At 42.4% G+C, this 12,237-nt stretch overlaps 1 protein-coding gene across 2 annotated transcripts; it reads right to left on the minus strand.

The window, feature by feature from the left end:
• Window positions 1-453: 453 nt before the first annotated feature.
• Window positions 454-9,393, minus strand: si:dkey-18p12.4 (SPRY_PRY_C-I_1 domain-containing protein). Of its 2 annotated transcripts, XM_024436421.2 has the most exons (11): window positions 9,093-9,393; window positions 8,492-8,607; window positions 7,749-7,799; window positions 7,527-7,616; window positions 7,313-7,438; window positions 5,467-5,604; window positions 5,205-5,339; window positions 5,061-5,112; window positions 1,500-1,526; window positions 1,363-1,389; window positions 454-1,251 (listed from the first exon to the last, which is right to left on the minus strand). In XM_024436421.2, the coding sequence occupies exons 1-11, from the start codon at window positions 9,109-9,111 to the stop codon at window positions 719-721; spliced, it is 1,314 nt and encodes a 437-aa protein (XP_024292189.1). In that variant the 5' UTR covers window positions 9,112-9,393; the 3' UTR covers window positions 454-718. The 2 variants fall into 2 exon arrangements, with proteins under 2 accessions (XP_024292189.1, XP_024292190.1); XM_024436422.2 differs by lacking the exon at window positions 1,363-1,389 and having other exon boundaries at window positions 1,123-1,251; window positions 1,451-1,526.
• Between the last annotated feature and the right edge of the window lie 2,844 nt (window positions 9,394-12,237).

Below are 12,237 nucleotides of genomic sequence, written 5' to 3' on the forward strand. Positions count from 1 at the left end.
TTTATATAGACTTTATTTTTGTCCTATTGTGTTATTGACTGCACGCATGTTTATTCCATGTGTAACTCTGTGTTGTTGTTTCTGTGGCACTGCTTTGCTTTATCCTGGCTAGGTCACCGTTGTAAATGAGAACTTGTTCTCAACTAGCTTACCTGGTTAAATAAAGGTGAAATTTATATATGTATACATTTTTTAAACATCTCCACAGCATGATGCTACCACCACCATGCTTCACTGTAGGAATGGTGCCAGGTTTCCTCCAGGCGTGACGCTTGGCATTCAGGCCAAAGAGTTCAATCTTGTTTTCATCAGACCAGAGAATCTTGTTTCTCATCGTCTTATTCCTTTAGGTGCCTTTTGGCAAACTCCAAGCGGGCCGTCATGTGCCTTTTACTGAGGAATGGCTTCTGTCTGGCCACTCTACCATAAAGGCCTGATTGGTGGAGTGCTGCAGAGAAGGTTGTTCTTCTGGAAGATTCTCCCATCTCCACAGAGGAACTCTGGAGCTCTGTCAGAGTGACCATTATGTCTTGGTCACCTCTCTGACCAAGGCTGTTCTCCCCCGATTGCTTACATACAGTGTGAATAATACAGCCCTAAAATGGACTCTTGAGGAACACCTTTTGTAATCTCAGGGAATTGTGAGTTGAGACAGTCAGCAACTATACATTGAGATGTCCATAAAGTAAGCCGAACAGCTTGCATCAAGTTATTTTCCCTACAGAATAACCAGCTCTCTGTCTGTCTCAATTGTTCCAAACACAGGGTAAATCTTTCCAAAGTTATCAAAATTGACATTAAAAGTGTAAATGTGGCATCTTTCCTCTGCATCATAGAAGGATACCTGTCCCTCCTCTATGTCTAGAAACACCCCTAACCTAGAGGGTGGAGACTGGTTCAGTTTAATGACTGGTGCACTTAGAGCCATGAGCTCCCCAAGCTGCAGACGCAAGTTCCAGTAACCAGCTTTTGTGTTCAGATTTGCAAAGCCATTCCTCGGTGCTGACTCTCTAACCACACCTATTCTCCACTCTGCCTTGCCCCAGACTCTCACCTCCCAGTAATGTCTCCCAGATGTAAAGCCCTCCTTTGCAAGCACACACCACCAGCCATCATACATGTGGGATCTAGGGTTGTATCCATCCTGGGGATCAAAAACATCCTCAATGATGGTGGCCATTTTCACTCTTTTCCTGTCAGCGGACAGTAAGAGATTTGGGTTGGCTGTTTTTTCATCCAGAGTGATCTCAACTGCAAAGATATTGAAATAATGAAGCTGTTAATCATACCAGAACAATGAAACAAGTCTTTTGGTTTTATCTCATTTGAATAATATTTGCGTTGGCAATAAACCATACCAACCTGATGCTTTCAAAATCAAGTTCCAAACTGCAATGAAACAGACAACATTTAGGATCACGTTAGCAACGAAGAACTACAAAACATTTACATTTTTTGTTGTTGTTTTAAGCAGACGTGGACAGTGGGATTTGACGTACTTGAGTCAGGAACGCGATTCAGAGTCACTAAGGGAAAAACATTAAGAAAACCAAAACATATTAGATAAATGAACTGATTAATACAATCTGTGTTGACTTATTTAATAACCTAATAAAAAGCATGAGCTGGAACACACCAAGAGAATATTATTTTGTGTAGAGGTGCTGACTAACAGCGAATAAACTGTAAGCTATAAAAAATAAATAAAGAGAGTCACACGCTCTCTATATATAAACTCCCAGTAATTTATTGGGTAAAACACCCTGAAGGTGGCACAGCGATACCGAAACGTTTGCGTTTTACCCAAAAATTACTGGAAGTTATATATACAGTGCCTTGCGAAAGTATTCGGCCCCCTTGAACTTTGCGACCTTTTGCCACATTTCAGGCTTCAAACATAAAGATATAAAACTGTATTTTTTTTGTGACGAATCAACAACAAGTGGGACACAATCATGAAGTGGAACGACATTTATTGGATATTTCTAACTTTTTTAACAAATCTAAAACTGAAAAATTGGGCGTGTAAAATTATTCAGCCCCTTTACTTTCAGTGCAGCAAACTCTCTCCAGAAGTTCAGTGAGGATCTCTGAATGATCCAATGTTGACCTAAATGACTAATGATGATAAATACAATCCACCTGTGTGTAATCAAGTCTCCGTATAAATGCACCTGCACTGTGATAGTCTCAGAGGTCCGTTAAAAGCGCAGAGAGCATCATGAAGAACAAGAAACACACCAGGCAGGTCCGAGATACTGTTGTGAAGAAGTTTAAAGCCGGATTTGGATACAAAAAGATTTCCCAAGCTTTAAACGTCCCAAGGAGCACTGTGCAAGCGATAATATTGAAATGGAAGGAGTATCAGACCACTGCAAATCTACCAAGACCTGGCCGTCCCTCTAAACTTTCAGCTCATACAAGGATAAGACTGATCAGAGATGCAGCCAAGAGGCCCATGATCACTCTGGATGAACTGCAGAGATCTACAGCTGAGGTGGGAGACTCTGTCCATAGGACAACAATCAGTCGTATATTGCACAAATCTGGCCTTTATGGAAGAGTGGCAAGAAGAAAGCCATTTCTTAAAGATATCCATAAAAAGTGTCGTTTAAAGTTTGCCACAAGCCACCTGGGAGACACACCAAACATGTGGAAGAAGGTGCTCTGGTCAGATGAAACCAAAATTGAACTTTTTGGCAACAATGCAAAACGTTATGTTTGGCGTAAAAGCAACACAGCTCATCACCCTGAACACACCCTATCCCCACTGTCAAACATGGTGGTGGCAGCTTCATGGTTTGGGCCTGCTTTTCTTCAGCAGGGACAGGGAAGATGGTTAAAATTGATGGGAAGATGGATGGAGCCAAATACAGGACCATTCTGGAAGAAAACCTGATGGAGTCTGCAAAAGACCTGAGACTGGGACGGAGATTTGTCTTCCAAAAGACAATGATCCAAAACATAAAGCAAAATCTACAATGGAATGGTTCAAAAATAAACATATCCAGGTGTTAGAATGGCCAAGTCAAAGTCCAGACCTGAATCCAATCGAGAATCTGTGGAAAGAACTGAAAACTGCTGTTCACAAATGCTCTCCATCCAACCTCACTGAGCTCGAGCTGTTTTGCAAGGAGGAATGGGAAAAATTTCAGTCTCTCGATGTGCAAAACTGATAGAGACATACCCCAAGCGACTTACAGCTGTAATCGCAGCAAAAGGTGGCGCTACAAAGTATTAACTTAAGGGGGCTGAATAATTTTGCACGCCCAATTTTTCAGTTTTTGATTTGTTAAAAAAGTTTGAAATATCCAATAAATGTCGTTCCACTTCATGATTGTGTCCCACTTGTTGTTGATTCTTCACAAAAAAATACAGTTTTATATCTTTATGTTTGAAGCCTGAAATGTGGCAAAAGGTTGCAAAGTTCAAGGGGGCCGAATACTTTCGCAAGGCACTGTATGTATATATATATATATATATGTATATACACTGCTCAAAAAAATAAAGGGAACACTAAAATAACACATCCTAGATCTGAATGAATGAAATATTCTTATTAAATACTTTTTTCTTTACATAGTTGAATGTGCTGACAACAAAATCAAACAAAAATTATCAATGGAAATCAAATTTATCAACCCATGGAGGTCTCGATTTGGAGTCACACTCAAAATTAAAGTGGAAAACCACACTACAGGCTGATCCAACTTTGATGTAATGTCCTTAAAACAAGTCAAAATGAGGCTCAGTAGTGTGTGTGGCCTCCACGTACCTGTATGACCTCCCTACAACGCCTGGGCATGCTCCATGCTCCAACTCCTGGACAGTCTGTGGTGCAATGTGGCGTTGGTGGATGGAGTGAGACATGATGTCCCCGATGTGGTCAATTGGATTCAGGTCTGGGGAACGGGCGGGCCAGTCCATAGCATCAATGCTTCCTCTTGCAGGAACTGCTGACACACTCCAGCCACATGAGGTCTAGCATTGTCTTGCATTAGGAGGAACCCAGGGCCAACCGCACCAGCATATGGTCTCACAAGGGGTCTGAGGATCTCATCTCGGTAACTAATGGCAGTCAGGCTACCTCTGGCGAGCACATGGAGGGCTGTGCGGCCCCCCAAAGAAATGCCACCCCACACCATGACTGACCCACCGCCAAACCGGTCATACTGGAGGATGTTGCAGGCAGCAGAACGTTCTCCATGGCGTCTCCAGACTCTGTCACATGTGCACAGGGTGAACCTGCTTTCATCTGTGAAGAGCACAGGGCGCCAGTGGCGAATTTCCCAATCTTGGTGTTCTCTGGCAAATGCCAAACGTCCTGCACGGTGTTGGGCTGTAAAGCACAACCCCCACCTGTGGACGTCGGGCCCTCATACTACCCTCATGGAGTCTGTTTCTGACCATTTGAGCAGACACATGCACATTTGTGGCCTGCTGGAGGTCATTTTGCAGGGCTCTGGCAGTGCTCCTCCTGCTCCTCCTTGCAGAAAGGCGGAGGTAGCGGTCCTGCTGCTGGGTTGTTGCCCTCCTACGGCCTCCTCCACGTCTCCTGATGTACTGGCCTGTCTCCTGGTAGCGCCTCCATGCTCTGGACACTACGCTGACAGACACAGCAAACCTTCTTGCCACAGCTCGCATTGATGTGCCATCCTGGATGAGCTGCACTACCTGAGCCACTTGTGTGGGTTGTAGACTCCGTCTCATGCTACCACTAGAGTGAAAGCACCGCCAGCATTCAAAAGTGACCAAAACATCAGCCAGGAAGCATAGGAACTGAGAAGTGGTATGTGGTCCCCACCTGCAGAACCACTCCTTTATTGGGGGTGTCTTGCTAATTGCCTATAATTTCCACCTGTTGTCTATTCCATTTGCACAACAGCATGTGAAATGTATTGTCAATCAGTGTTGCTTCCAAAGTGGACAGTTTGATTTCACAGAAGTGTGATTGACTTGGAGTTACATGGTGTTGTTTAAGTGTTCCCTTTATTTTTTTGAGCAGTATATATATATATATATGAGTGTGCAACTATTTATTTTCGTAGCAGAACACTCACCTCTGCTTCTGGACCTTTGTCTATTTCTGAGCCAATGCTTTACAATGGAACCCTGTGAAAACAACAGCTATGTTATATTACCACTCAGCCGTATTTAAAATATCACTTTAAGAGACATTCAATAAGTGTCTGGTTATGGCTGACCTCCTGCTGTTCCTGTAGTATGCTCCAGATGAGGAAGTCCATGACAGGGAGCATGTTGGGAATCTTCCCCCTCTTCCACTGTCTTTCCAGATCCTGCAGTACTGAACACACATCCTCACCCAGACACACGGAGTCCTGCAGAGACGCAGAGACACAGGGTGATATCATAGGGTAATCTCCTTGTGTTATGTATCATTGTAATGTTACAGACTATTTTTTGTGGGTTTTTATTTTAGTTTTAGTTTTAAGGTCTTCCTCTCACTTGTTCCATATCCTTGAGTCTCCAGGCCCACTCAGAAAGGGCTTTCGTGGCTTCCCTCAGTTTCTGTTCCTTGTCTGGTTTCTGTTGATCTGGAGGGTCGTCACTCATCCTGTGTCTTGTGATTTCCCCTGCTGGTGTCTGGTAAACAGCAAAACATGTGGTTACAATCCTCTGTTTGCATTTCTCAACAGTAAATCATACAGTGAGCTCCAAAAGTATTGGGACAGTGACAATGTTGTTGTTGTTTTGGCTCTGTACTCCAGCACTTTGGATTTTAAATTATATAATGACTATGGGAGGTTAAAGTGCAGACTGTCAGCTTTAATTTGAGGGTAATTTCATCCATAACAGGTGAACCGTTTAGATATTTTTGTACATAGACCAAAAGTATTGGGACATATTCACTTATATGTGTATTAAAGTAGTCAAAAGTTTAGTATTTGGTCCCATATTCCTAGCACGCAATGATTACATCAAGCTTGTAACTCTACACATTTTTTGGATGCATTTGCTGTTTGTTTTGGTTGTGTTTCAGATTATTTTGTGCCCAATTAAATAATGGTAAATAATGTATTGTGTCATTTTGGAGTCACTTTTATTGCAAATAAGAATATAATGTTTCTAAACACATCTGAATTAATGTGGATGCTACCATGATTACAGATAGTCCTGAATGAATCGTGAATAATGATGAGTGAAAAAGTTAGACGCACGAATATCATACCCCCCCAAAATGCTAACCACCCTGTTATTGTAATGGTGAGACGTTAGCATGTCTTGGGAATATGATATTTGTACATCTGTAACTTTCTTAATGATCATTATTCACTATTCATTCAGGACCATATGTAATCATGGTAGTCATTGTATCATTTAAAATCCAAAGTGCTGGAGTACAGAGCCCAAAAAATAACAAATGTTTCACTGTCCCAATACTTCTTGAGCACACTGTATGTTACGTCATTCAGAGCAACTGGCTGTCAACACTGTATGTTACGTCATTCAGAACAACTGGCTGTCAAGACTGTACGTTACTTCATCCAGGGCAACTGGCTGTCAATACTGTATGTTACTTCATCCAGAGCAACTAGCTGTCAACACTGTATGTTACAGCATCCAAAACACTGTATGTTACTTCATCCAGAGCAACTGGCAGTCAACACTATGTTACTTCATCCAGAGCATCTGACTGTCAACACTATGTTACTTCATCCAGAGCAACTGGCTGCTAACACTGTATGTTACTTCATCCAGAGCAACTGGCTGCTAACACTGTATGTTACTTCATCCAGAGCAACTGGTAGTCAATACTATGTTACTTCATCCAGAGCTACTGGCTGTCAACAACTGTGTTACTTCATCCAGAGCAACTGGCTGTCAACACTGTATGTTACTTCATCCAGAACAACTGGCTGTCAGTACTGTATGCTACTTCATCCAGAGCAACTGGCTGTCAACACTGTATGTTACTTCATCCAGAGCAACTGGCTGTCAACACTGTATGTTACTTCATCCACAGCAACTGGCTGTCAACACTATATGTTACTTCATCCAGAGCAACTGGCTGTCAACACTATGTTACTTCATCCAGAGCAACTGGCTGTCAACACTGTATGTTACTTCATCCAGAGCAACTGGCTGTCAACACTGTATGCACATGACATGTACTTATACTGCTTGTAGTGTTGTGTTTGAACCAGCGCCAGGTGAACCTCCAACATATGGGGGCTGTTTCCAGGACAGAGAATAAGCTTAGTCCTGGATCAGCATCCCAAATTATTTGTAGTCTAGGACTAAGCTTAATATGAGTCCGTGGTAACTGTCCCATGGTGTATGTGTTATTTACCTGTTGTGTCTGCGATGAGTGTTTCAGTTCCTCAGCCCACTGCAGTATAAAGTCTTGACGCTCCTCTTGACAAGATCCATCCTCATTCACTCTGGTCAGAAGGGAGGTGTTGCTGATCTGTGAGGACTGGTACAGGACCAACTGATTATGACTCATGGCCATGTAAGAGAACATATGATCACATACCTTCTTTTCTCTATACAGACTGACGTACCTGAACTACCTTGCTCAGTTCAGCAGCAAGCTCTCTGATGATACATTTAGACTCATCAAAGGTGAAATCTTCTTTCTCTTTGTCCATTCCCTATGGAAAGAGGGACAATGAATTGAGTGCTGAAAGGATTCTGCTACTGTCTACCCCACATTATTGTGATACTGCTGTGGCATGTCTACTTTGTCTACGCAGTAGACATACTATGTATTTCATTCACCTTACCTTTATTTGTGCCAACAACTTAAGTACTTTATGCTTGAGGCTTTTCTTCCTCTGTTGAATAGAACACAGTATGGACATTACAATGACTGTTGCTGGTTTGAGAGTGAAAGTGAAGCAAAAAGAATTTCAAAGAACATTTCATACTACAGACTGCTGGCATTGAAAAGACTGGTTTGATCACACTACATTCCTGTCGAGAACAGATGTCACGGTTGATCATCTGTATCTTGCCTTGCCTATAACCTGTTTACCTTCTTAAGATTGTTTCAGAAAATAATTGTTGGACTGTGGAATGCTGTCCAGATCCTAACGAATAGAAAAAAAGAATATTTTCCATAGTGGAGCTCCTTCACAATATATTAAGGTTAATTTAAACCATTGTTGGGGTTCCTGTTTTGTCAGATGAGACATTCATGACTGAAACATTGGTTTAAGTGAACCGTGTTAAGAAAGGTGGAGCATATATTTGTCTGTTTGATCAAAACTGAAACTTCCTTACCCGTTTCTGGGAAGAGTTGTTTGCCAGAAACTACACAGCACATAATGGCAGGGTGAGAACTTGTCTAAGCATCTAAAGCATATCAAATCTTGGCGGTAGCACTACACCCTGTGCTGAGAAGGAATGCACATTGTTCCACTGAGATATGCAGTGCATGCATTGGCAGCAAAAAAATAAGTAACAACCCACTTCAAGGGGAATTCTGACAAAATAATGATATACTCTAAACATTTGACTATCTTACCTTGTGTAAGCACATTAATGGTTTGTTGAAAGGTTGTGAAGAACAGGTTCTGTGATTGTTCTCTTTATTGCAAATTCTTCCAATGCTGCCACAACTGCCACCAACTCTCAGTATCGCTGCAACAATTAATAACAAAGAGCTGTGAGTCAGGTGTAGGGGAAAAAAAGGTTTTGTGATAACAATATGCAAAAGATGCACTTTGCCCTCTTTGTTGGTCTACTTCTAAATCAAATCAAATGTATTTATATAGCCCTTCTTACATCAGCTGATATCTCAAAGTGCTGTACAGAAACCCAGCCTAAAACCCCAAACAGCAAGCAATGCAGGTGTAGAGGCACGGTGGCTAGGAAAAACTCCCTAGAAAGGCCAAAACCTAGGAAGAAACCTAGAGAGGAACCAGGCTATGAGGGGTGGCCAGTCCTCTTCTGGCTATGCCGGGTGGACATTATAACAGAACATGGCCAAGATGTTCAAATGTTCATAAATGACCAGCATGGTCAAATAATAGCTTAAATAGCTACTATAATAACCATAATAACACTTCAGAAAACGGATATAACAGCTGTTATTGTTTATGTAAATGTAAAAAATGTCAACTTACAATCTGTCTGTGAAGCCATCTTTTTCCTATAATAGTGCTTTAAAACCCAGTGAGAGTATAGAATGCAGAATCATTTTCAGGAGTCCTGTTGTTCACCGCCATCCACCAAATTAAGAACCTGTTTTGATGATGGCTTGTTTGCAGTCTTCTGAATCTCCACCCACTAGCACCACCTGGGTCATTTTAAACAATGTTATTTTTTTAAATGAATAAACAGAAAGTGAAATGGAACACAGTAATGCAGCTGTATTCCAATTACTGTCACTACAGTATAAAACAACCTAACAACGAGTACAATATTGTACAACTAAAACATGGATTTGTCTCAAAAAGTTAGGTTGCTATGAGAACCCAAATATAAAATGAGAAATCATGCCATCTAGAGGTCAGAATAAACTCATACACAGTGAAGGATAAAAAGTAGACAGGGTTAATCATTTAGACCTGTGGGGAGCAGCCCAGTCATTGTCATAAGGGGAAACAGTATCACAATAAATGCCGCGTCGAAGACCACTCGTAATTTTCCAACTAACAAACTCGTTGTAGAAAGATGAGCTCTGAGTTTCCCACTTGGAAAGTATCACAATCAACCAATAGGAAGCTCTACGCAAAAAAATGACACAGATTTTAACTCAGCAATTCTGAGATTACAAGTTGCTTTGAACGCACCAAGAGTACATGATAGTTGTAAAAACAATATGAAGCTAAAATAGTTTCGGGAAAACCAGTTACAACAGTTTCTATACCCTGCATACCATTTCAGGAACATGGCGGAGACTCGCACTTGAGCTTTTTAATTTTGATGTTGGTCCACCAGTTCAAAGAGCTGTAAAAACGAAAAAAATGTGTTATTGAAAATATATTTAAAAGCGATTTATATTGTAAAATGATACCCTACACGATTCGGTATTTGTTTTCTCACAGAAACGGAAATTGAGCGAACAGTGTAGAATTTTAGCAACCATGAAATGGCAACGATTTCTACATTGGCCGCTTGCCCCGGTTTCCACTAGATAACACAGCAACGAAGTAAAAACAGCTTTCCCATTTTGCTTGCCCGAAGGGAGAAATCAATAAGTGAATATCACAACAAATCACAACTCTGGCAGGCAAGTAATAATGTGAAACACAAGCAGACTAGTGAAGGTGGAGACCCTGATTGAAAGTTCCACCAGCACCTGGTAATCCAAGTCTCTGAGCGGAAAGCAGCTGGGTGACCAGGTGCACAAAGGCTGTTTCAGGTGACCAGGTGCATGAAGGCCATTTTGGGTGACCAGGTGCACGAAGGCCGTTTTGGGTGACCAGGTGCACGTGGTTCGTAACAGTGGGACTGTATGCTTTAGTCTCCGAGGAAGGTTGCTTAAGTGTGGGTGCCCTGGTGTGCCTGTTGTGCGAGGTTCTGGATGGGGAGGTGTCCCCGGCTGAAAGTCATGCCCAGAGTGAGGGGTGTTGACCCGGGCAGGGATGGAGGCTAAGACGCCTGGTGGTCCATAGTTCCAGGGAGTAAGCTCTACTCTTAGGCCTGGAGTGAGGTCCGTAGTTCCACTGTCCTTAAGGGGGGCAGAGCAGTCAGCCTCTGTGGAGGTTGGCTGCTCTGTCCCCCTTTTTTTTGGCCTACTGGGTGAGGGCTGGCCCCTGAAACCATTTCCCCATCAAAACCTGGTAACCCGTTCCATCACCAGGTGCACGGCTGGACATAGTCTCTGGAGCGAAAGTTGAACATAGTGCGATTTCTGAGAAGTTTGGACATAGCTAGATTTTTGATGATCCTCCTAAAATGACAAGGGGCGGACCCCTTTGACTTGGGCCCGTAGTGGGGTGCTCCCACAGCTGGCCTGGAGGCCTGGATCCCCCCTATATAGATAAAATAGAATTTCTAAAATATGGGCCTGGTTACCCAAAAATAATACCAGGTGCCCGAAAAACAAGAACGGCCAGGGACCGGTTCTATCCCGTCAGGGGAGGAATCCACCGTGCGCCCAGCGGGAGGCCCTGAACTTCCCATGGCCGAAGCCACTGGTGCCGAGGCGCCGCTCGAAAGGTCTCTTGCCTAGCTGGAGGGTTTAGTAGGAACGGCATCAACTTATTAAAGACAGGGTTTGAGAAATACACGTGTCTCTGGTGCCGGTGCGTAGTGGGCTGACCATCACCACATGCATCGTTGCCTGGGTGTGTCACTCCCCGCACCGGAACACCAATGTAGGGCCACTGGGTCAGACTGTCGGCTGGGTCTCGCACGGATGGGGCGCGGCTGGAGCGTATCGAAGAAACATGGTAAACCGTCTCCGAAAGGGGCTCCCCGATAGAGGCAAATCCACCTGGATGCCAGGTGTTCATCATTGGCTCTGGTGGTCTGGGTTCGAGACCCGCTAGAAGACTCACCCTACTTTCACATTCTTTTCAATATATGTTAATGTAATTATTTGGCAGAAGTTACAATACAGGTACAGTATATGATCTAATTAAAATGTGTTTCTCATTGAAAGGTGGGAATCGGTAGAATTCTAGATAGCTGAGCATCTCAAAGAGAACTCTCTGTCTACTTTTTGAAATCCACACCACATAGACCATGTAGAGCAAATGTGTCTCTCATAAGGAATCACATCAGTTCTAGTCATTGCATTTCTATCTGGAACGTTCCTCATTTATTGCCAAAAAATAGCCCAGGTGGTAGTGTTGCTTCTGATAGAAACATACCCAGAACATGGTTGCCATATTCTCAGAATATGAGATTTTTTACTGTTGCGCGTCTGTACTTTCTCAGATTTGCCATTTAAGCAATGATGATGACAGTTATACCAAAACAATACACAACACAGAGTTCCATCTCCAAGTTTTAATGTGGAAAAACAGACAAATTACAAATATCCCAATATGTTAAAGGGGACATCTGCAATTACCTACATCGTCCTTGAACTTTAAAAATGTTTAAATTCCTGTTACTTCTGCATTTCACTAGGTGTCAAATGATGAAATTGTGAATTTTTTCAACTTCCTGTTACTTTAGTAATTCAACACATACGGTAAAAAAAACTCAACCGACTGAAATGCAATTAAACTTTTGCAACAATAGTACTAGATACCAGATTATAACAATTCAATTACTAATCATGGTCTATCATTGAATGTTATTTTAGGTTCCATG

This window comes from Oncorhynchus tshawytscha, linkage group LG10 (assembly GCF_018296145.1).
Source record: "Oncorhynchus tshawytscha isolate Ot180627B linkage group LG10, Otsh_v2.0, whole genome shotgun sequence".
NCBI classification, from domain to species: Eukaryota; Metazoa; Chordata; class Actinopteri; order Salmoniformes; family Salmonidae; genus Oncorhynchus; species Oncorhynchus tshawytscha.

Excerpts from the sequence above, each read along its gene's own strand:
- si:dkey-18p12.4 (XM_024436421.2), bottom strand. Across the intron at positions 5,340-5,466 it reads GACTCAAGGATATGGAACAA|GACTCCGTGTGTCTGGGTGA; the intron begins GTGAGAGGAAGA and ends GCGTCTCTGCAG. Across the intron at positions 1,527-5,060 it reads ACAAAGGTCCAGAAGCAGAG|TGACTCTGAATCGCGTTCCT; the intron begins GTGAGTGTTCTG and ends TTTTTCCCTTAG.